This window comes from Triticum dicoccoides, chromosome 2B, assembly GCF_002162155.2.
Source record: "Triticum dicoccoides isolate Atlit2015 ecotype Zavitan chromosome 2B, WEW_v2.0, whole genome shotgun sequence".
NCBI lineage: Eukaryota > Viridiplantae > Streptophyta > Magnoliopsida > Poales > Poaceae > Triticum > Triticum dicoccoides.
In genome coordinates, this window is record NC_041383.1 from 583,703,083 (window position 1) to 583,728,868 (window position 25,786).

At 44.6% G+C, this 25,786-nt stretch overlaps 1 protein-coding gene across 1 annotated transcript; it reads right to left on the bottom strand.

The window, feature by feature from the left end:
* Nucleotides 1-527: 527 nt before the first annotated feature.
* LOC119365006 (probable low-specificity L-threonine aldolase 1) lies at nucleotides 528-3,781 on the bottom strand. Its single transcript, XM_037630585.1, has 10 exons — nucleotides 3,655-3,781; nucleotides 2,440-2,942; nucleotides 2,220-2,331; nucleotides 2,079-2,129; nucleotides 1,909-1,980; nucleotides 1,695-1,827; nucleotides 1,541-1,599; nucleotides 1,359-1,456; nucleotides 1,076-1,142; nucleotides 528-979 (listed from the first exon to the last, which is right to left on the bottom strand). Exons 2-10 carry the CDS (start codon nucleotides 2,880-2,882, stop codon nucleotides 896-898), a joined length of 1,119 nt encoding a protein of 372 aa, XP_037486482.1. The 5' UTR covers nucleotides 2,883-2,942; nucleotides 3,655-3,781; the 3' UTR covers nucleotides 528-895.
* Nucleotides 3,782-25,786: the final 22,005 nt, after the last annotated feature.

Below are 25,786 nucleotides of genomic sequence, written 5' to 3' on the forward strand. Positions count from 1 at the left end.
AGGGTGCTTGGATACGTTTTAGTCCCATTACTAAAAGTAGTGGGACTAAAACTTGCTAGCCTCACCCATGCTTGGATCCAAATACTAAAGAGACTAAAATCAAGTTATTGAGCATTTATTATCCTCAAAACCCTCCAATCCAGAACTCGCATGTGTTAAAAGAGAGGAATTAAATGAGGAGAGAGAGGGCTAATACATATTTTAGTAGGTTTTCTATGACTAAAAGATTTTAGCCTCAAGACTAGTCCTAACCTCTCTTTAGTCAGGGATGCTTGGAACTTTAGCCTCTAAAAGAGACTATTTTTAGTCAGACTAAAAATAGTCCCTTGGATCCAAGCACCCCCTCAGGGAAACGAGAGTGGAGGTGGAGGGGAAAGTGCTTTGCCCATATTACGGGGTATAGTAAATTGTAAGTGGGGCCATCTTGCCCAGGCAGGTTGGGGAGAGGGCCAGGCGTCCGATTTGCTACGCCTGGAGCCAGGCAACTTACCCAGGCAACTTCACCAGGCAGAAAAATCCCAGGTCACTAACCAAACACACCCCAGGCAGATTCCAGGCAAGCTCCAGGCCAGGCAGATTGAAATGTGGACATGAACCAAACTGACCCAAAGTACACTTCTTCTTTTTTGCTTTTTTTTTTAGAAACACTTCTTCTATTTTGCTGGAAAAAAGGTAGAGAACACTTAAGTGATGATGGGCCGGCCTGGCGAACATTTCCTGCATCCGGGCTGAAGTGAACATATCACATTGACACCAAGTGGGGGGCTTCCATCGGCCCAAACAGAAACAGATTATTCTGCAAAGTTGTTACTACTTCACTACTGCAAAGGCCACGGCCACAAACAAGCTGGATACTGGACTGCTGCACTCCATAGGTGGCGCGAAAGGAAGTGGCCTAGTGCCCATATGAATTCGTGGTAGTGCCGTTTGTCAGGCGCTCGAATTTGGCATTCCCTGACAGTATTTCCTCCACGGCTTTCTGAAAACAGAGCAACAAATCAGTGATATCCACACACACACCAAACAGAGCGTCGGTGACAGAAGTTCAAAGGAATCCACAGTAAGCTTTTTGTACCTCGATGCAGGTCAAAGTATACTGGACGTCGCTGTCTGAAATTTGGTAGTGGGTGACAAGTCTGACACTGCAAATTATGGGGGTTCAAAATGGAGGGTTAGAAGTTAGCATGAAGCATACATCATACTCTGTATGTAATAAAGCAGTGCAATTCTTTTAAATGCAGTCTGAAGTTTTAGTCAGAGAACCATGCAGGCATAATATGATGCTTATACTGAGCAGCCGAGCTTGACAATACTACTCAGCAGTAAAAAAAAATGCAGTTGAGCGAACTGAATCGAACCTCTTGGAGCTTGCTGGCATTGCAAGCACATTGCGCTGTTCCAGGACTTGACACAGTTTATCAGGTGTTATGCGTGGATCCGCGATATCAAAGAATACCTAGAGAATACGCCTCCCAAGGTTACAAATATGATATTTAAAGGCGACATATTTCAAAACCAATAGATGGACTTGTAGGCTAACCATATTGGTCTCCACTGAAGCTAAATCAACTGTAATCTGTTTAATTTTCTTCAGACCATCTGAACAATTGGACAAGACAAGCAAATTCAGGGTTGTATGACTTGTGATATGAATAGAAGAAGTGCGAATCCACATGGAAAGGACGATATGAAACCTGCTAAAACTTTGGCCTTCGTATGGTCATCGGCGAGCTTGCCTACCGTGTCGCGAACCGCAACATAGGCAGCAGCACAGAGAATTCCTACCTGCCTCATTCCACCACCAAGTGTCTTCCTAAGAATTTTAGCCTGAAAGTATTCTTCAGATTAACATTAAGAACATGTTCTCTTAAGCAGCTTAAAGTTAGTAAGTAGAATATCCATCGTCACCTTGTCTATGAAGGCCTTCGAACCAACGATAACTGATCCGACAGGAGCACCCAAACCTTTGGATAGGCATACCTGCATTTTGACGTTTAACAGAGAACTACAGTCACACATCCTATATTTGTGTAGCCCATTCTTATGTGGGTTGCATAATGTAGCAAATTGATACGTACAGAAACTGAATCAGCAGCTCTCACAAGTCTATTAACTGGAACTCCAAGTGCCTGACATGACGACAGTGATGGAAAATGTCAGGAGAAGATACGCATACTTCGCACTTAGTCATGCCGGTTTGTTGATCACACACTACTTACCACGGAAGCGTTAAAAATACGAGCTCCGTCGATATGAAGCTTCAAGCCATGGCTTTGAGCAACCTCACCAACCTTGTCGGTGTACTCTACAGACAGACACTTCCCACCAGTGCTGCAGCAACAAGAAGAAAATTATGAACCAGACTCAGGTAAAAACACAACTGGCCATTCTGATCAGTAACATCAGCGACATGCATCAGAGAGCATCAGAGCAACTCACTTTCCGTGTGTGTTCTCCAAGCAGATGAGCCTGGTGGTGGGATAATACATCGCCCCGTCCCGATGCCTGATGGCGGCAACGATCTTGTCGATGTCCATGGTGCCGTCAGGGTTGTTGGGCACGGTCCTGGGGTGGACGCCGCCGAGGGTGGAGATGCCTCCGTTCTCGTAGATGTGGATGTGGGAGTTGTCCCCGAGGATGACCTCGCTGCCCCTGGTGTCGCAGTGCGCGAGGACGGAGACGAGGTTGCCCATGGTGCCCGACGGCACGAACAGGGCGGCCTCCTTGCCCATGATCCTGGCCATCTCCGCCTCGAAGCGCTGCGCGGTCGGGTCCGCGCCCAGGACGTCGTCGTCCACCTCCGCTGCGGCCATGGCGGCACGCATGGCCTCCGATGGCTTGGTGACCGTGTCGGAGCGGAGGTCCACCACCTTGGTCACCATCCTGCCTGTGTGGCTGTAGCTGGAGCTCACGCTTCAGCAGGATCACGTACGACTCGGGACCTAGAATGATCGATACGAAGCGTTCTGTTAGCAGCGCACCGTACATAAACCCAGGACGCACCAGTGAGTGGTGCAATTTTTCGTTCGGTAACAAAACAAAAAATTTCATGCCAAATCAACATCTTGCAAGCTGTCAACTAATCAACTCCCACACGGAAAACCAAAAGGAGACGTCATTTTTTTTCATTGCACAGGAGTGCCCGGAACTTGGCACGCAATGGGCAGACACGGCCTCCACGGCTCCACACGCACACACGCCAAATGTGTGCAGGTGCAACCAGGAAGGATACATACAACTCTATCCGTCCAACAACCACAAGCTTTGGCGCCTTTTTGGGGACCATGCTGATGCATGTCACGCATTTCCTCTGAGATTTTTGAGAAACGGCGAAAGGATAAACACCCACACGGCGGCTCCAAGAAGAATGGAACTGTCGTCGGGGGTGGAAGGGAAGGGGCAAATTAACATGGCACCGCGCATCGCAGGGTATCGTCGTTCAGAAACAACAGATGTTTTAATGTTTATGTTTAGCAATCGCCTACTCCTATATATACAGGAGTACATCCTTTTCGAAAATATATACAGTACATGGCACGAAACGAGGAGGATAGGAGACGAGTGCACGCGCGTTCATCATCAATCCGTAATAAAACAGTGAATAAAAATTGGTAGAAGAGGATGAAGAGGGGGATCTGAGGAACTGAGGCGCACCAGAATCCGTGGAGGGGATGGAGCCCGAGCCGAGGCGGATGGGAATGGCGGGCGAGAGAAGAGTTGAGTGGAGAGTGGAGTGGTGGTCTGTCTGGCTTCGGAGCTGGCCTTGGCCGCTGCGGAGTCGTCCTTTATACATGACGACGAGGGTTGGGCGGGGCGCCGCCTGCGTGATCAGCCACGCCCGCCTCTTGACCACTCGTTGTCACGTGCCCGCGGGCGCCTCCACGTAGGACAGCGCTGGGCCGTTGCTTTTCTTGGCCGCCTCCTTCCATCCAGCTGTGGGTGATGTACACTTGACCTAGTAGAATCCTAGTAGTAGATGCGTCACGTCCTCCAGCTCCAATGGTACCGGAAAAGGGAAGAGACCAAGCAAATCAGCCTAGTCCCTGCTGTGCAAATTGGCTGGGACGACGCCTAAATAAAAATCCAGTACCGAATGGTCTGCATCGGCCTACTCAACTCACACAAGGATACCAAGTGGCAGAATAAGAATATTCACTACGCAAACGCCGCCAACCAGATCTCGTCTCTCGTTCGAGTTTGTACACTTGCACCGTGGAAATGTTCGCTGAAAGAGGCACGCACTTGATTCTGTACGTACGCATTTCACCTTTCGATCGGTCTAGCAGCGACACATGTTACATGTGTGGCAAGTTGCAAGCAAGGCTCTGGCTTCACTGGAGGCTATCTTCCACAGCTCATCCATATGCGTCGAGACAGAATTCTGCAAGACTCTCGCACTTGTCCCGTAGCATGCATTGTCGAAAGTGTATGGTCTCAGAATACAAGTTGGTTTTGGTGGCCTCGCTTGCGACCGGGGGTCCTAGCTAGCTAGCTAGGCCACTAGATATTTGCCTTGCATTTCACAAAGTGGCTGCCGAGAATGCAAAAGGTAACTAACAACGTACGGTGCAGCTGATGAATTGTCGTTATCACACCAAGTGACCAAACCAAAAACGCGCACAAGAGTGGACGTATGTTTTTCTCTCTCTTCTTGCCATCTTGATGATGATGATGTGAGCTCAATCGCTGGTGCTGAGTAGCTTCACTGCTGGCGGATAGAGTTGGGCTGGACGACCCGTGCACGGCCGCCTCCTGCATGTCCAGTACCGGATCAGCCTTTTGAATCAGCATGATGCAACCGCGTGCTTCTTTGCTTTGGCTGGTTCCTGGTTCCTGCGAAACACTCGTGAATCGTGCTGGTGCCGTCTGATGCAAGTGTCGTGCTAGGTTCACTAGTGTACGTGGACTCTCCATCCAAGCACATCTGCTCCTTTTTTCCTACGAAAATCACTTGGATCTTTAACCAACCAGCGGTACAAACACCCCCAAAATAAACAAACACCCCTGAAAAATAAAGAAATTACATCAAAGTTTCTCGGGACTGGCAGTCTTCATCCTTCAGATGGGCGATGCCACGCGCCCACACCGCAGCATGCTACATCGACGGTGGAGCCAGCCTGTCGTTGTTGATCATGGACAAAAAGTTATCAACACTTTGGTTCTGCTGGATCAATGCACTGTTGAAGAAGACAAGGTTGAAGGACCAAACTGCAAAAAAAGCCGCCAACACTGACGCACCAGTAAACCCGACAAACCATGAGCTTCGTGGTCATAAGGACATCTCCGAGGAGGACCCTCAAAACGCCCACAACCGTCCGAACCGAGTTATCTAGACACAGTTTGTCATCTAACGTGGTACCACATCGGTCCGCGGACTAACCCGATTGTCTGAAACCCGAAAACCGGACGTGAACAGAGGGGAGCTATGCAGGAGTCTAGACCGCCGCCACGTAGGATCCGGACACTCCCGGCCCACTAAAATCCCCTTCCCGGTCCAATTCTCTTCCACTTCACCCCTACTCCCCCCTTCTTTGCATCTCCACCCTCCTCACCCGGCGTCGCCATGGCACCACTTCTGCTGCTGCCCAGGCATCCTCACACGTCCACAACCCCCACCGACGCCCCTGCCCCGCCTTGGACTACGCCGCCGTCCACCCAGGATCCATCCGTAGCCAGGTACTCTCCGCCCCATGCCAATGCCATCCATGGTGGACACCTCCCCAACAGGCGTTCGGTTAAATGTCGTAGAGATTTTTTATTGAACTTCTCATGGTTTACAAGAGTAAGCACGATGGCAGGGTACTCGGTGGTCGAGGATGAGTTGTTGTGCGATGCATGGAAGGTTGTATCTGCATACTTTGTAGGCAGCAAACAAGGAGGGTCGATGTTTTGGCAAAACGCGGGTGCTTTGTTTCTAGAGTAAAAGCACTAGGCGCCCTATGATTTGCACTTGATCCATGATCCCAATGTGAAGTCGCTAGCCCATCGGTGATACACCATTTCCAACACTGTCATGAAGTTTGATGGTGTGGCTACACGAGTGGAGAGAATGTGGCCATGAGGCTCGACAACTATGGAGATCTTAAGTTTTTCTTTTGTTGCTCTATATTTTGGTCAATTCATTGATTCACTCAATGTTGCAACTTGATAATCATCATGTTATATAGTCCGGACGCACTGTCTGTTATACTAGAGGACCGTGGGTAGGTCATTTACGCTCATACATTGTTGGATGAATCTCAAGGACAACAGTGCATGGGAGGACTTGTGTCGATTCTGATCAGAGTGTCGTTGATTTGGAATCAATGAATTCGAAAAACTTGTTGAACATCTGGTTATCTCGGATGTAATATTTACATTTGAAATATTTTTGTACTAGAAATCTTATTGCATTGTATTGCAGAAGTGAGAAAGGCGAGGAGCTCAATACCGTCACATTATTATGTCTCACACAAAAGGCAAAGGAGAGGAAATCCGCAAATTGAGGGAGAGGAGGGGATTAACTCAGGAGCCAAGTCTAGGGTGGGCGGACATAGAAAAAAGTTCAAGGAGGTGCGCATGCCCATGTCTAATCCGGCCTCACCGGAGATTAATGTTTAAGTTTTGGCGTTGGCGGGAGAAGGCTCTAAGAATGGCAAATTATGGATTGACGATGGTACCATCCCTAAGGAGAACATTCCAAAACTCTCCCAGCTTCGTGCTAGCAAGACGAGATCACAACCTGCTATAGAGTGTTGCCCACAACCTGGGTTGCAGATAATTCACAATTCCATGTATGTTCTACTTCATTGATATTCCACGTGATGGCTTCTTTGCATTGCAATGATGATGAACTTCTTGCAATGGCGTACTATAGGTTCGCTTGGATGAAGAAACCAACATGTGGTAGGAGGCACATGCCAGTATGTCGCAAACGCAGTACGTTATTCTTCATCAGCAACATTTCATGGGTCGACAGTAGGAAGCCCTCCAGGCGAGGTTCATAGCCTTTGATTCCTGTATGGAAGTATTTTCTAGCCACACTTTCTATATCATTTAATACCCAATCAAAATATTTGGTTCCACTCATATGTGTTACATCATGTAACCTCACTTGCTAAAAAATAATCTGCATATCATGGGTGGTATGAGCGACACGGCTTCACAGAATCTTCCTCCTCTTCCCGTTTTTCATACTTTGGGCTTTATAAGTCTTTTGACCATTCAACCATTCATCTTACTATCACATATGCTTACCATCTCATATTTACAGACCCCCCATCGGCTAGATCCAACAACGTGTCGGTAGGTGGATCTACACCTAGGCAAGCAAGCCAAGTGATGCCTACTACGGCTCGTGGTGCTTCGACCTTCATGCAACAATGACTACTCTAGGTATTTCTCGATGGTTATGCTAATAAATTTGCAAACTCATGATTGGACTTCTCTTTTATTTGCATCAAACTTGGAAACTCATGCTTGTCCTAATGAACTTGTGATCTCATGTTGTGATTTCTCGTCGGTTTGCACTTTAATTTGAAAATCCATTCTTGTGCTAATGAACTTGTAAAACTAATGACTGTAATTCTTGTTGATTTTCATTTGAACTTGAAAATTCATGATTGTGCATCAGAACTTGGAAACTTATGATTGTTCTTCTCGTTGATTTGCATTTGAACTTGGAATCTCATGATTGTGCTAATGAACTTGTAGGTTTGCACCATGGACGCCGTCGATGGAGGACATACATGCTATTGTGTTAGCGGTGGAGCTCATTGCTTTGTTGGACCGTCATTTGTTGTGAACTTATCTTATGTCACTCATATGATGTTTTCTTGTAGTGATACACGCGTTATGTGACTTGTTGACATGGACATGTTCGTTGTATACGATAATTTGCATATAAGGTTGCTTCTATGGACCTATATGAGATTGGATCTTCCTATATATGTTATATGTGCTAAGATGTATGATGATAAAACTGGTATGTATTGATATTGGAGCTTGCTATATATTGCTATATATACCACCATGTGTTGAACTGTATTATACTAGTAAGCTTGATCATGCAATGCACGTCTCAATTAACATATATGCCATTCTAAAGAAAACTATCTATGCTGTTCTCAGAAATAATTAAATGGAAATGCAATCTACGTGATGATTAAGGATTATCTGAGGCAATAAGTACATCCTTCTACAAAATATTTTTTGGGATGAAAGCTTAATTATTTGAAGTGTATTGTTACCATTTACACAAAATGGAAGAGATGGTTTGAAGAGTGGGCAAAAAGGGTTCTTCAGACATCAAACAAGGTTTCTAAATCGACCAAAAAAATTTACAAACTAAGATAACAGCATCCATTAGCTGCCAAAAACATCTCATCACTTCTCCTTTTTCTCCACGGCGACAACCTTCTTCATTCGGGCTCCCAACTAGTGTTGGTTGATCAACTCGACACAGAGCTTCTTGCCGCCGTGAGTGATGGGCATCTAATCGCCCTGGACCCCCGGATGGCTGTAGCAAGCTCCTCAGTTAGAATTGAATCACCAGACTTGGAGCAAGATAGGTGTAAACAAAGAGAAAAACAATACAAGCTCACTAATAATAGACTGATGGTATTTCTTATACAGAAACTGAAACTAATGACTGCTAGAATTCCACCATTCTACCGATGTTACAAGCACCTAAAGTCACTATTATTCCAAATAACACCACCGTTACTGAAGCAAGCAACAAACTAAACTCTAGAACATCAAAGGACAATAAGATCAATCCATCTCTGAAGCTCGCATGACAGAAATGCCAACTTCTAACCTAGTTCAAAGATATTGTATGTAATAGATTGGCATCATTATGTCTAATATGCAATAAATTATGCAACAAATAGAATCCAATAAATCCAGTAAATCTAATTTCATGCTTCTATGTATATTAGTTTTTTAGATTTAAGAGGAGAAATATTTCATGAACATTTAAAGTCCTCATGCTTAGAATTAGACGACACAAGCATTAGAACTGCATTTGTTCGATGCTTGAGTGAAACCTTTCTACTCCCAAGAAAAGAAAAAGAGAAGATAAGTGTAATCTAGATGTGGCATCAATAGCATAGCTAGAAAGTATATATAGATGGAGTTGTTCGAGACTGACTTACCATTTTGCATTGAAGTTTGCAAATAAAACATTTTTATATTTGAACAAGGGGACTTGTAAACCTCTGAACCAGGAACAGACATTTCTTTAAGATTTAACAAATAGCAGCAGAAACTCTGCATGAAACAAACAATTCTGATGCACTGAGATAAACAACTCCAATGTACTTGTTCATATGAAGGTGATCCAGTAGATGGACTAACACAGACAACAGTAAGCATACCTCTTGTCAATCTGCACTTCAGAGCCTAGTTACTTTTTGAGCCAATATATGCATCAATTCAGGATCCTCCGCTGTATAAACCTGGTATCATGAAGAAAGGAAAAAATAAGCATACCTTTTCTCAATCTGCACTTAGGAGCCTAGATTTTGTATCAATATCAATATGAAAACTGAAGCAATATACATTGGCATACCAGGAAGAAAGGCAACACTACTCAGCAACACATAGCCCATACACCTGAGAGCTATCAGCATCCATGTGACCTTGAAACTGCATAAGGAAATATCATAGCAAAATTTTAATATTGTCTGATAGGACACAACAGGCATGTATCTTTCTAAGAAAGTTGACAATCAGCTTGTAAAAAAAGTACCATGCTAGTTGCAAACCAACCTTCAGTATCATCTTTGTATCATTATGTACCAAAGCTCCCTACTTTATATTAGCCTAACAAACCTGACGAAGCTATCTGCACAACTCCACAAAAATTAGAAAAGTATTAAGAGAATTAGTATTAAAAGGAGATGAGTAGTATGCCTACAAGGATGAAATAATAGGATTGATTGACATGAACTACACACGCATCAGTACCTGTAGTTCAATATCCCAACGCCCTTAAGAATTTCTACTACTCTTGATCTGAAAGTGTTTCCAACTTAACCAAATAGGTTGTTACTTATCTCTGGCTCTGAACTATACTGACTTATAGACAGTTATAAGCATCAAGTTTCACAGAATTAGAGATCAACAAGTTGCTGGCTGATCTGTCATACATGTATTTAGTTTTTCAACGGTATGCTTGCACTTGGGACAAAGATTCGAATTGGCTAGCATAAATATGTAATATATCTGCATAGATGCATCATTATTGTATTTCTTTCAAGTTTTCATAAATATGTAATAGTATATGTGAAGCAATAAACTAGGAATTAGGGAAAAAACAACTGAAAATTATGTCTTGCGATTTGACATAGCTTAAAAAGGATCCACTTTATGAGTTGAAACAAAACACGTGGATGTCATAGTCACAAAGATACGTTCGCCAATCTTGTTCCTCCCGGTAGACATGGAAATTAGTAGTCACCCATCTAGGATTAAGTACAGAAAAATAAAGATGGAAAAGAGAGAGCACTTTGATGAACACGGACAACCAAGCAGCTTCCCCTTATTCTCGTTTTGGCCAGCACCACACCTCTTCCCGGCCAGCAACCTAGATGAGCAACAATCAAGAGAGCGCAATACAAAAGAACACATGTTAATGATGCATCGGGATAGTGGACTACTGATGGACTCGAATTCTTTGGGTTCCCTCAGGTAAGCAGAACACAGTCTTCGGGTAAGCGGATTCTTTGGGATACTTCATAAGTTTGTATTGATATGTATTTATTGAAGGTAGATGAAGGCCTCTACGCTTACCCTATTTGTGTGGTTAATGATGGTATGTTCAGTCCACATTGATGTACGATTTCTAGGAAACACTTGATATGTTTTATGAAATGCTTGTCAGTGCTGCAGGAGCGAGCAACAACGAAGAAGTTTCTACTAAAACAATTGCATCTCTGGTGAATGTATGTTCCTCAATACAGTACTATATTGCTAGTCAGTTGATAAAGGGAAAAACCCGGCCTGGATAAGCTAATGCACATGATTCAATGTTTTGATGGATCAAGAGCTTTCTGATCTATGTGTGATTGAGAAAAAAACAGAGAGAATAGATTGAGAGGGAGAGAGATGTCAGGGAGCAATGCCCATGTTGCGGAGAAGGCGTCGTCGAAAGCAGGGAGCCTGATGATGATAGGGAGGAGAGCGCTACTCTGCGTCGCACATCGCATGCGTGTCCTCGCTCACTGGCGGCCGACCGCCTTGCGTCCATCCATGTCCCTGGCGGCGACCACCCGGCGGACGGAGCAGTTGATCTCTTGCTGGGTAGGAGTGGCAGTGCGAGTGAATGGAGGAGTGCAGCAACGAGGCAAGGGGCAAGCGACGGCAAGTGCGGATCTTGAACCGACAGTGAGCTAGAGGAAGAGGGCTCCGCGCCGACGAGTGCAAGGCAAGGTGCGAGCGGCGGCGTCAGGCAAGGTCGATGGGGGTGAACCGGATTGAGGCGCAAGTGCAGACTGTTGGAGATCGTTGCAGAAAATAAAAAAATTCTACGCATCACCATGAACAATCTATGGAGTAACTAGCAACGAGAGAGAGAGGAGTGCATCTTCATACCCTTGAAGACCGCGAGACGGAAGCGTTACAAGAACGCGGATGAGGGAGTCGTACTCGAAGCGATTCAGATCGCGGTGGACTCCGATCTTAGCTCCGAACAACGGCACCTCCGCATTCAACACACGTGCAGCCCGGTGACGTCTCCTGCGCCTTGATCCAGCAAGGAGGAGGGAGAGGTTGAGGAAGAGAACTCCAACAGTAGCACGACGGCGTGGTGGTGATGGAGAGGCAATACTCCGGCAGGGCTTCGCCAAGCTCTTGCGGAGGAGGAGATGTGTTGGGGAGGGGAGGGGCTGCGCCTTAGGTGTGGTGCTAAAGCCCTCCCCTCGCCCCTCTATTTATAGGAGAAGGGGAAGGGGGCCGGCCCCCTCTAGATGAGATCTAGAGGGGGGGGCGGCGGCCAAGGGGAGGGGGCTTGCCCCCCAAGCAAGGGGGGCGCCCCATCTAGGGTTTCCCCCCAACCCTAGGCGCATGGGACCAAGGGGGAGGATGCGCCCAGCCTTCCAATGGCTGGTTCCCTTCCCACTACGGCCCATGAGGCCCTCCAAGAGAGGTTCCTCCTCCCGGTGGACCCCCGGAACCCCTCCGGTGGCCCCGGTACAATACCGGTATGCCCCCAAACTATTCCGGTGACCATATGACAACTTCCCATATATAAATCTTCACCTCCAGACCATTCCGGAACTCCTCGTGACGTCCGGGATCTCATCCGGTACTCCAAACAACATTCGGTAATCACATACAAGTCTTCCTAATAACCCTAGCGCCATTGAACCTTAAGTGTGTAGACCCTACGGGTTCGGGAATCACGCAGACATGTCTGAGACAGCTCTCCGGCCAATAACCAACAACGGGATATGGATACCCATGTTGGCTCCCACATGTTTCAGATGATCTCATCGAATGAACCACGATGTCAAGGATTCAAGTAATCCCGTATACAATTCCCTTTGTCAATCGGTACGTTACTTGCCCGAGATCCGATCCTTGGTATCCCAATACCTCGTTCAATCTCGTTACCGGCAAGTCACTTTGCTCATTACATAATGCATGATCCCGTGACTAACCACTTAGTCACATTGAGCTCATTATGATGATGCATTACCGAGTGGGCCCAGAGATACCTCTCCGTCATACGGAGTGACAAATTCCAGTCTCGATTTGTGCCAACCCAACAGACACTTTCGGAGATACCTGTAGTGCACCTTTATAGTCACCCAGTTACGTTGTGACGTTTGACACACCCAAAGCACTCCTACGGTATCCGGGAGTTACACAATCTCATGGTCTAAGGAACTGATACTTGACATTAGAAAAGCTTAGCAAACGAACTACGTGATCTTGTGCTATGCTTAGGATTGGGTCTTGTTCATCACATCATTCTCCTAATGATGTGATCTCGTTATCAATGACATCCAATGTCCATAGTCAGGAAACCATGACCATCTGTTGATCAATGAGCTAGTCAACTAGAGGCTCACTAGGGACATGTTGTGGTCTATGTATTCACACATGTATCACTGTTTCCGGTTAATACAATTATAGCATGAATAATAGACAATTATTATGAACAAGGAAATATAATAATAATCATTTTATTATTGCCTCCAGGGCATATTTCCAACAGTCTCCCACTTGCACTAGAGCCAATAATCTAGTTACACTGTGATGAATCGAACACCCATAGAGTTCTGGTGTTGATCATGTTTTGCTCGCGGAAGTGGTTTAGTCAACGGATCCGCGGCATTCAGATCCGTATGCACTTTGCAAATATCTATGTCTCCATCTTGAACATTTTCACGAATGGAGTTGAAGTGACGGTTGATGTGCCTGGTCTTCTTGTGAAACCTGGGCTCCTTGGCAAGGGCAATAGCTCCAGTGTTGTCACGGAAGAGAGTGATCGGGCCCGATGCATTGGGAATAACTCCTAGGTCGATGAGGAACTCCTTCATCCAGATTGATTCATGCGCTACCTCCGAGGCTGCCATGTACTCTGCTTCACATGTAGATCCTGCCATGATGCTTTGCTTGCTGCTGCACCAGCTTACTGCCCCACCATTCAAAATATACACGTATCCGGTTTGTGACTTGGAGTCATCCAGATCTTTGTCGAAGCTAGCATCGACATAACCTTTTACGACGAGCTCTTCGTCACCTCCATAAACGAGAAACATATCCTTAGTCCTTTTTAGGTACTTTAGGATATTCTTGACCGCTGTCCAGTGTTCCATGCCGGGATTACTTTGGTGTCTTGCAACCAAACTTACGGCAAGGTTTACATCAGGTCTGGTACACAGCATGGCATACATAATAGACCCTATAGCCGAGGCATAGGGGATGACACTCATCTTTTCTTTATCTTCTGCCATGGTCGGGGATTGAGCCGAGCTCAATTTCACACCTTGCAACACAGACAAGAACCCCTTCTTGGACTGATCCATATTGAACTTCTTCAATATCTTGTCAAGGTATGTGCTTTGTGAAAGACCTATGAGGCATCTCGATCTATCTCTATAGATCTTGATGCCTAATATATAAGCAGCTTCTCCAAGGTTCTTCATTGAAAAACACTTGTTCAAGTAGGCCTTTATGCTGTCCAAAAGTTCTATATCATTTCCCATCAAAAGTATGTCATCCACATATAATATGAGAAATGCTACAGAGCTCTCACTCACTTTCTTGTAAACGCAGGCTTCTCCATAAGTCTGCATAAACCCAAACGCTTTGATCATTTCATCAAAGCGAATGTTCCAACTCCGAGATGCTTGCACCAGCCCATAAATGGATCGCTGGAGCTTGCATACCTTGTTAGCATTCTTAGGATCAACAAAACCTTCCGGCTGCATCATATACAACTCTTCCTTAAGATAGCCGTTAAGGAATGCTATTTTGACGTCCATTTGCCATATCTCATAATCATAGTATGCGGCAATTGCTAACATGATTCGGACGGACTTCAGCTTCGCTAAGGGTGAGAAGGTCTCATCATAGTCAACCCCTTGAACTTGTCGATAACCCTTAGCGACAAGTCGAGCCTTATAGATGGTAACATTACCATCCGCGTTTGTCTTCTTCTTAAAGATTCATTTGTTTTCTATCGCTCGCCGATCATCGGGCAAGTTTGTCAAAGTCCATACTTCGTTTTCATACATGGATCCTATCTCGGACTGCATGGCTTCAAGCCATTTGTTGGAATCTGGGCCCGCCATCGCTTCTACATAGTTCGAAGGTTCACTGTTGTCTAACAACATGATTTCTAGGACAGGGTTGCCATACCATTCTAGTGTGGAACGTGTCCTTGTGGACCTACAAAGTTCAGTAGTAACTTGATCCGAAGTACCTTGATCATCATCATTAACTTCCTCTCCAGCTGGTGCAGGCACCGCAGGAACATCTTCCTGAGCTGCGCTACTTACCGGCTCAAGAGATAGTACTTCATCAAGTTCCACCTTCCTCCCACTTACTTCTTTCGAGAGAAACTCTTTCTCCAGAAAGGACCCATTCTTGGCAACAAAGATCTTGCCTTCGGATCTTAGGTAGAAGGTATACCCAATTGTTTCCTTAGGGTATCCTATGAAGACACATTTTTCTGACTTGGGTTCGAGCTTTTCAGGTTGAAGTTTCTTGACATAAGCATCGCATCCCCAAAATTTTAGAAACGACAGCTTAGGTTTCTTTCCAAACCATAATTCATATGGTGTCGTCTGAACGGATTTAGACGGTGCCCTATTTAAAGTGAATGTAGCTGTCTCTAAAGCGTATCCTGATGTCTACTACTCAACCTTCTTCTTGTAGACGTTGTTGGGCCTGCAAGTGCACAGGTTTGTAGGACAATAGCAAATTTCCCTCAAGTGGATGACCTAAGGTTTATCAATCCGTAGGAGGCGTAGAATGAAGATGGTCTCTCTCAAACAACCCTGCAACCAAATAACAAAGAGTCTCTTGTGTCCCCAACACACCCAATACAATGGCAAATTGTATAGGTGCACTAGTTCGGCGAAGAGATGGTAATACATGTGCAAAATAGATAGTAGATAAAGGTATTTGTAATCTGAAATAATAAAAACAGCAAGGTAGCAAGCGATAAAAGTGAGCGTAAACGGAATTGCAATGGTAGGAAACAAGGCCTAGGGTTCATACTTTCACTAGTGCAAGTTCTCTCAACAATAATAACATAGATAGATCATATAACAAGCCCTCAACATGCAACAAAGAGTCACTCCAAAGCCACTAATAGAGGAGAACAAACGTAGAGATTATGGTAGGGTACGAAACCACCTCAAAGTTATTCTTTCGATCGATCTATAAAAGAGTTCATACTAGAATAACACCTTAAGAGACAAATCAACCAAAACCCTAATGTCACCTAGATACTCCATTGTCACCTCAAGTATCCGTGGGCATGATTATACGATATGCGTCACACAATCTCAGATTCATCCAACCAACATAAAAGTACTTCAAAGAGTGCCCCAAAGCTACTACCGGAGAGTCAAGAACGTGTGCCAACCCCTATGCATAGGTTCCTAATGTCACGAAACCCGCAAGTTGATCACCAAAACATACATCAAGTGGCACATGGTATCCCATTGTCACCACAGATAATCATGGCAAGACATACATCAAGTGTTCTCATAAAAGACTCAATCCGATAAGATAACTTCAAAGGGGAAACTCAATTCATCACAAGAGAGTAGAGGGGGAGAAACATCATAGGATCCAACTACAATAGCAAAGCTCGGGATACATCAAGATCGTGCCATAGAGGAACACGAGAGAGAACACGAGAGAGAGAGAGATCAAACACATAGCTACTGGTACATACCCTTAGCCCCGAGGGTGAACTACTCCCTCCTCGTCATGGATAGCGCCGGGATGATGAAGATGGCCTCCGGTGATGGGATCCCCCTCCGGAAGGGTGCTGGAACAGGGTCCCGGTTGGTGTTTGGTGGCTACAGAGGCTTGCGGCGGCAGAACTCCCGATCTATCTGCTGTTCTGGAAGTTTTAGGGTACGTAGGTATATATGAGTGCAAGGGGTACGTCGGTGGACCTCCGGGGTGCTCACGAGGCAGGGGGCGCGCCCAGGGGGGAGGGCGCGCCCCCACCCTCGTGGGCAGCCCGGGACTCCCCTGACATGCACTCGAAGTCTATCAGGTTGCTTTCCTTCCAAAAATAACTTCTCCAGTTGATTTCGTTCCGTTTTGACTCCATCTGATATTCGTTTTCCTCGAAACACTAAAATAGGCATAAAACAGCAAATCTGGGCTGGGCCTCCGGTTAATAGGTTAGTCCAAAAATAATATAAAAGTGGATAATAAAGCCCAATATTGCCTAAAACAGTAGATAAAGTAGCATGGAGCAATCAAAAATTATAGATACGTTGGAGACGTATCAAGCATCCCCAAGCTTAATTCCTGCTCGTCCTCGAGTAGGTAAATGATATAAAAGAATTTTTGATGCGGAGTGATACTTTGGCATAATTTCAATGTAAATCTTCTTAATTGTGATATGAATATTCAGATCCGAAACATTCAAGACAATAGTTCATATTGACATAAAAGTAATAACACTTCAAGCATACTAATAAAGCAATTATGTCTTCTCAAAATAACATGGCAAAAGAAAGTTCATCCCTACAAAATCATATAGTTAGGCTATGCTTCATTTTCATCAAACAAAGATGTTCCCAACTTCTATACGCCCGATGACAAGCCAAGCAATTGTTTCATACTTAAATAATCTCAAAAAATTTCAACCTTCACGCAATACATGAGCGTGAGACATGGATATAGCGCTATGGGTGGAATAGAATATGATGATGGGGATGGTGTGGAGAAGACAAAAAAGGAGAAAGTCTCACATTGACGAGGATAATCAACGGGCTATGGAGATGCACATCAATTGATGTCGACATGAGGAGTAGGGATTGCCATGCAACGGATGCACTAGAGCTATGAATGCTCAACAAAAGAAAACTAGTGGGTGTGCATCCAACTTGCTTGCTCATGAAGACCTAGGGCATTTGAGGAAGCCCATCGTAGGAATATACAAGCCAAGTTCTATAATGAAAAATTCCCACTAGTATGAAAAAGACAACTTATGAGACTCACTATATGAAAAACATGGTGCTACTTTGAAGCACAATATATGAGACTCACTACATGAAGAACAAGGTGCTACTTTGAAGCACAAAATATGAGACTCACTACATGAAGAACATGGTGCTACTTTGAAGCACAAGTGTGGAAAAAGAGATAGTAGCATTGCCCTTTTTTTGGCCTTTCCTTTTTTGGGCCTTTCTCTTCTTTTCTTTTTTTATTTGGGAAATGCTCTAATAATGATCATCATCACACTTCTATTGATTACAACATGAGGATTACAACTCGAAACTAGAACAAGGTATGACTCTATATGAATGCCTCTGGCGGTGTACCGGGATGGTGCAATGAATCAAGAGTGACATGTATGAAAAATAATGCATGGTGGCTTTGCCACAAATACGATGTCAACTACATGATCATGCAATGGCAATATGACAAAAGTAATGTATGCCATAATAATGATGAACGGAACGGTGGAAAGTTGCATGGCAATATATCTCGGAGTGGCTATGGAAATGCCATAATAGGTAGGTATGGTGGCTGTTTTGAGGAAGATATAGGGAGGTTTATGTGTGATAGAGCGTATCGTATCACGGAGTTTGGATGCACCGGCGAAGTTTGCGCCAACTCTCAATGTGAGAAAGGGCAATGCACGGTACCGAAGAGGCTAGCAATGGCGGAAAGGTAAAAGTGCGTATAATCCATGGACTCAACATTAGTCAAAAGAACTCATATACTTATTGCAAAAATTTAGAAGTCATCAAAAATCAAGTACTACGCGCATGCTCCTAGGGGGATAGATTGGTAGGAAAAGACCATCGCTCGTCCCCGACCGCCACTCATAAGGATGCACAAGCCAGGTACACTTCATGTTTCAAATTTGTTACACAACTTTAACCATACGTGCATGCTACGAGACTTGCAAACTTCAACACAATCATTTCTCAAATTCATAATCACCCAACTAGCACGACTTTGATATTATCACCTCCATATCTCAGAACAATTATCAAGCATCAAACTTATCTTAGTATTCAATTCACTCATAAGAAAGTTTCACATATCTTGAATACCAAGTATATTAATATTAAGCAAATTACGATGCTATTAATGAATCTCAAAATAATCTAAGTGAAGCATGAGAGATCAATAGTTTCTTTAAAACAAATCCACCACCGTGCTCTAAAAGATATAAGTGAAGTACTAGAGCAAAAACAAAAACTACTCCGAAAAGATATAAGTGAAGATCAATGAGTAGCTAAATAATTATGCAACTATGCAAAGACTCTCTCTCATTTAAGAATTTCATATCTTGATACTTCATTAAAACAGCAAGCAAAGCTAAAGAAAACTACATTGCAAGGATAGCACAACTCATGTGAGGAAGCAAAAACTAAGGCTCAACCGATACTAACTGATAGTTGTTGAAGAAGAAAGGTGGGATGCCTACCGGGGCATCCCCAAGCTTAGATGCTTGAGACTTCATGAAATATTGTCTTGGGGTGCCTTGGGCATCCCCAAGCTTGAAATTTTGTGTCTCCTTAATTCCTCTCATATCATGGTTTCTCTATTTATCAAAAGCTTCATTCACAACAAACTCAACAAGAACTCGTGAGATAGGTTAGTATAAACCAATGCAAAACCATATCATTCTCTACTATAACAAATCACTAACATTATTATTCAACATTGCATACTAAATGTCTCTGAATATTTAATACTCCTATCCTCAAATAGAATCATTAAACAAGCAAGCATATGCAAAGAATGCAACTATAACAGCAATCTGCCAAAACAGTACAGTCTGTAAAGAATGCAAGAGTATCAATACTTCCCTGACTCCAAAAATTATGAACTAAAATTCCCACTGTAAAAAATTTATCAGAGATTAATATGCAAAAAGATTCAACGTTAGACCATGCTCTGAATTTTCTAGGGAATTTTTGCAACAGCGGTAAACTTTCTGTTTTCAAACAGCAACATGTATACAAGCAAAATAAGCATGGCAAAGGCTATCCTTGACTTTTTTATTGAAACTAAAAATTAAAAACACTATTCTAACTAACAGAAAGCAAAAACTAACAAAATAAAATGCTTCTCCAAGCAAAACACATATCATGTGGTGAATAAAAATATAGCTCCAAGTAAAGTTACCGATGAACGAAGATGAAAGAGGGGTGCCTTGAGAATCCCCAAGCTTAGGCTCTTTCCACTCCTTATTCCATAGCCCATCGAATCTTTACCCAAAACTTGAAAACTTCAACCACACAAAACTCATAAGCTCCGTTAGTATAAGAAAATAAAACCACCACTTAGGTACTGTAATGAACTCATTGTAAATTCATATTAGTGTAATATCTACTGTATTCCAACTTCTCTATGGTTCATACCACTTAATACTAGCCATAGATGCATCAAAATAAGCAAACAACACAATGAAAACAGAATCTGTCAAAAACAGAACAGTCTGTAGTAATCTGTATAAAGCGTATACTTCTGGAACCCCAAAAATTATGAAATAAATTGCTGGACCTGAGAAATTTGTCTATTAACCATCTTCAAAAATAATAAACCTAAAATCACTCTCCAGTAAAAAATGGCAGCTAATCTCGTGAGCGCTAAAGTTTCTGTTTTTCACAGCAAGATCACATAAACTTCACCCAAGTCTTCCCAAAGGTTCTACTTGGCACTTTATTCAAACAAAAGCTATAAAACATGATTACTACAGTAGCATAATCATGTGGACACACAAAAACAGTAAGGATAAATATTGGGCTGTCTCCCAACAAGAGCTTTTCTTTAATGCCTTTCTAGCTAGGCACGATGATGACAATGATGCTCACATAAACGATAAGAATTGAAATATAACGGGAGCATCATGAAGAATGTGACTAGCACATTTAAGTCTAACCCACTTCCTATGCATAGGGATTTTGTGAGCAAACAACTTATGGGAACAATAATCAACTAGCATAGGAAGGTAACACAAGCATAGCTTCAAAACTTTAAGCACATAGAGGGGAAACTTGATATTATTGCAATTCCTACAAGCATATGTTCCTCTCTCATAATAATTTTCAGTAGAATCATGAATGAATTCAACAATATAACCAGCACCTGAAGCATTATTTTCATGATCTACAAGCATAGAAAATTTACTACTCTCCACATAAGCAAATTTCTTCTCGTGAATAGTAGTGGGAGCAAACTCAACAAAATAACTATCATGTGATTGAAAATTAAGATCAAGATGACACGTTTCATGGTTATCATTATTCTTTAAAGCATAGTGTCATCACAATAATCATCATAGATAGGAGGCATTCTTTCATCATACTAAATTTGCTCGTCAAAGCTTGGGGAACAAAAAATATCATCTCCATCAAACATGGCTTCCCCAAGCTTGTGGCTTTGCATATCATTAGCATCATGGATATTCAAGGAATTCATACTAACAACATTGCAATCATGCTCATCATTCAAAGATTTAGTGCCAAACATTTTAGAGATTTCTTCTTCTAGCACTTGATCACAATTATCCTTTCCATCATACTCACGAAAGATATTAAAAATGTGAAGCGTATGAGACAAACTCAACTCCATTTTTTTGTAATTTTCTTTTATAAACTAGAATAGTGCTAAAACAAGAAACAAAAAGATTCGATTGCAAGTTCTAAATATATACCTTCAAGCACTCACCGCGCCAAAAAAGAGCTTAGTTGACAGAGTGTGAGTACCCTTTACCTAGCCTCCCCGGCAACGGCGCCAGAAAAGAGCTTGATGTCTACTACTCAACCTTCTTCTTGTAGACGTTGTTGGGCCTGCAAGTGCACATGTTTGTAGGACAGTAGCAAATTTCCCTCAAGTGGATGACCTAAGGCTTATCAATCAGTAGGAGGCATAGGATGAAGATGGTCTCTCTCAAACAACCCTGCAACCAAATAACAAAGAGTCTCTTGTGTCCCCAACACACCCAATACAATGGCAAATTGTATAGGTGCACTAGTTCGGCGAAGAGATGGTAATACAAGTGCAAAATAGATAGTAGATAAAGGTATTTGTAATCTGAAATAATAAAAACAGCAAGGTAGCAAGCGATAAAAGTGAGCGTAAACGGAATTGCAATGGTAGGAAACGAGGCCTAGGGTTCATACTTTCACTAGTGCAAGTTCTCTCAACAATAATAACATAGAGAGATCATATAACAAGCCCTCAACATGCAACAAAGAGTCACTTCAAAGCCACTAATAGCGGAGAACAAACGTAGAGATTATGGTAGGGTACGAAACCACCTCAAAGTTATTCTTTCGGATCGATCTATAAAAGAGTTCGTACTAGAATAACACCTTAAGACACAAATCAACCAAAACCCTAATGTCACCCAGATACTCCATTGTCACCTCAAGTATCCGTGGGCATGATTATACGATATGCGTCACACAATCTCAGATTCATCCAACCAACATAAAAGTACTTCAAAGAGTGCCCCAAAGCTACTACCGGAGAGTCAAGAACGTGTGCCAACCCCTATGCATAGGTTCCCAATGTCACGAAACCCGCAAGTTGATCACCAAAATATACATCAAGTGGCACATGATATCCCATTGTCACCACAGATAATCATGGCAAGACATACATCAAGTGTTCTCATAAAAGACTCAATCCGATAAGATAACTTCAAAGGGGAAACTCAATTCATCACAAGAGAGTAGAGGGGGAGAAACATCACAAGATCCAACTACAATAGCAAAGCTCGGGATTCATCAAGATCGTGCCATAGAGGAACACGAGAGAGAACACGAGAGAGAGAGATCAAACACATAGCTACTGGTACATACCCTTAGCCCCGAGGGTGAACTACTCCCTCCTCGTCATGGATAGCGCCGGGATGATGAAGATGGCCTCCGGTGATGGGATCCCCCTCCGGTAGGGTGCTGGAACAGGGTCCCGGTTGGTTTTTGGTGGCTACAGAGGCTTGCGGCGGCGGAACTCCTGATTTATCTTCTGTTCTGGAAGTTTTAGGGTACGTAGGTATATATGCGTGCAAGGGGTACGTCGGTGGACCTCCCGGGTGCTCACGAGGCAGGGGGCGCGCCCAGGGGGGAGGGCGCACCCCCCACCCTCGTGGGCAGCCCGGGACTCCCCTGACATGCACTCCAAGTCTATCAGGTTGCTTTCCTTCCAAAAATAACTTCTCCCGTTGATTTCGTTCCGTTTTGACTCCGTTTGATATTCGTTTTCCTCGAAACATTGAAATATGCATAAAACAACAAATCTGGGCTGGGCCTCCGGTTAATAGGTTAGTCCCAAAAATGATATAAAAGTGGATAATAAAGCCCAATATTGCCTAAAACAGTAGATAAAGTAGCATGGAGCAATCAAAAATTATAGATACGTTGGAGACGTATCATATCCCCAAAATGATAGCGGTAAATCGGTAAGAGATATTGAGGGAGTCCTGGATTAGGGGGTGTCCGGATGGCCGGACTATGACCTTTGGCCGGACTCCCATTACGAAGATACAAGATTGAAGACTTCGTCCCTTGTCCGGATGGGACTTTCCTTGGCGTGGAAGGCAAGCTTGGCGATACGATATGTAGATCTCCTCCCATTGTAACTGACTCTGTGTAACCCTAGCCCTCTCCGATGTCTATATAAACCGGAGAGTTTTAGTCCGTAGGACGAACAACAATCATACCATAGGCTAGCTTCTAGGGTTTAGCCTCTCTGATCTCGTGGTAGATCTACTCTTGTACTACCCATATCATCAATATTAATCAAGGAGGAGTAGGATTTTACCTCCATCGAGAGGGCCCGAACCTGGGTAAAAACATTGTGTCCCTTGTCTCCTGTTACCATCCGCCTAGACGCATAGTTCGGGACCCCCTACCCGGGATCCGCCGGTTTTGACACTGACATTGGTACTTTCATTGAGAGTTCCTCTGTGTCGTCACCTTTAGGCCCGATGGCTTCTTCGATCATCAACCACGACGCAGTCCAGGGTGAGACTTTTCTCCCCAGACAGATCTTCGTATTCGGCGGCTTTGCACTGCGGGCCAATTCACTTGGCCATCTGGAGTAGGTCGAAAGCTACGGCCCTGGCCATCAGGTCAGATTTGGAAGTTTAAACTACACGGCTGACATCCGCGGAGACTTGATCTTTGAAGGATTCGAGCCACAGCCGAGCGCGTCGCACTGTCACGATGGGCATGATCTAGCTCTGCCGCCGGACAGTGCCCAGAGCACCGCTCAAGTGTCCGCTCCGATCCTTAGCTCAGAGTCGACTGCGCCGATAGAGGACAGGTGGCTGGACGCCGCCTCGGGGGCTGCAATCTCTATGGCGATCGAGCCGAACACCAATCTTGTCCTTCGCGAAGCTCGTGACTCCAAGGTGCCGGACTCCGTTCCGGATTCCGAATCTTCCTCACCCCTCCCGATCGAAGCCAATTGGGCCCCGATCATGGAGTTCACCACCGCGGACATCTTTCAACACTCGCCCTTTGGCGACATCCTGAATTCACTAAAGTCTCTCTCTTTATCCTGAGAGCCCTGGCCGGACTATGGTCAGCAAGGTTGGGATGCGGACGACGAAGAAATTCGAAGCCCACCCACCACCCACTTCATAGCCACTGTCGACGATCTAACCGACATGCTTGACTTCGACTCTGAAGACATCGACGGTATGGATGCCGATGAAGGAGACGACCAAGAACCAGCGCCTATAGGGCACTGGAAAGCCACCTCATCATATGACATATACATGGTGGACACCCCAAAAGAAGGGGATGGCGATGGAACAACGAAGGATGACCCCTCCAAGAAACAGCCTAAGCGCCAGCGTCAGCGGCGCCGCTCTAAATCCCGCCAAAGCAAAAACGGCGAGTCCGGCAACGAAGACAATAACACCCCGGACAACGCCGAAGACAACCCCCTCCAGCAGGATTCGGCGCAGGAGGATGGAGAAGCCAACCCTCATGAGAGAGCGGCAGACAGAGAGGTCGAGGACGATAATTACATGCCTCCCTTCGAAGACGAAGCAAGCCTCGACGATGACGAATTTGTCGCGCCTGAGGACCCCATCGAACAAGAGTGTTTCAAACGCAGGCTTATGGCCACGGCAAGCAGCCTCAAGAGAAAACAGCAGCAGCTTAGAGCCGACCAAGACTTGCTAGCCAACAGATGGACTGAAGTCCTTGCTGCCGAAGAGTACAAACTCGAACGCCCCTCCAAGAGCTACCCAAAGCGCAGGCTGCTACCCCAACTAGAGGAGGAAGCAACTAAACCTACATCACCAGCGTATGATGTGGCCGATCGGCCACCACGTGGCCGCGACAGAGAGGCCTTTCGGCCATCAACTCAAGCTGCACCACGGTGCCGCTCAAAAAGTACCAAGGCACGGGGAAACGCGCTAGACCTGCGAGACATATTGGAGGACAAGGCAAGGCAAACAAGATCGATCTATGGATCGCGTGGGCGCCCCACGACACGTGACGATAACCGTCACGTCGGATATGGCAAATACGGCCAGGCCGAACACAACGGACAAAGCTCATCCGAGCTACGTCGTGATATAGCCCAGTACAGAGGCGCCGCACACCCACTATGCTTCACAGATGAAGTAATGGATCATCAAATCCCCGAGGGTTTTAAACTTGTAAACATCGAATCATGTGATGGCACAACAGATCCTGCTGTATGGATCGAGGATTATCTCCTTCATATCCACATGGCCCGTGGTGATGATCTACACGCTATCAAATACCTCCCACTCAAGCTTAAAGGACCGACTCGGCATTGGCTTAATAGCTTGCCAGCAGAGTCAATTGGTTGCTGGGAGGACCTGGAATCCGCATTCCTGGACAATTTCCAGGGCACCTATGTACGCCCACCAGACGTTGATGACCTAAGCCACATAATTCAGCAGCCAGAGGAATCGGCCAGACAATTCTGGACACGGTTCCTAACCAAGAAAAATCAAATAGTCGACTGTCCGGATGCAGAGGCCCTCGCAACCTTCAAGCATAACATCCGAGACGAATGGCTGGCCCGACACCTAGGACAGGAAAAGCCGAAATCCATGGCAGCCCTTACGACACTCATGACCCGCTTT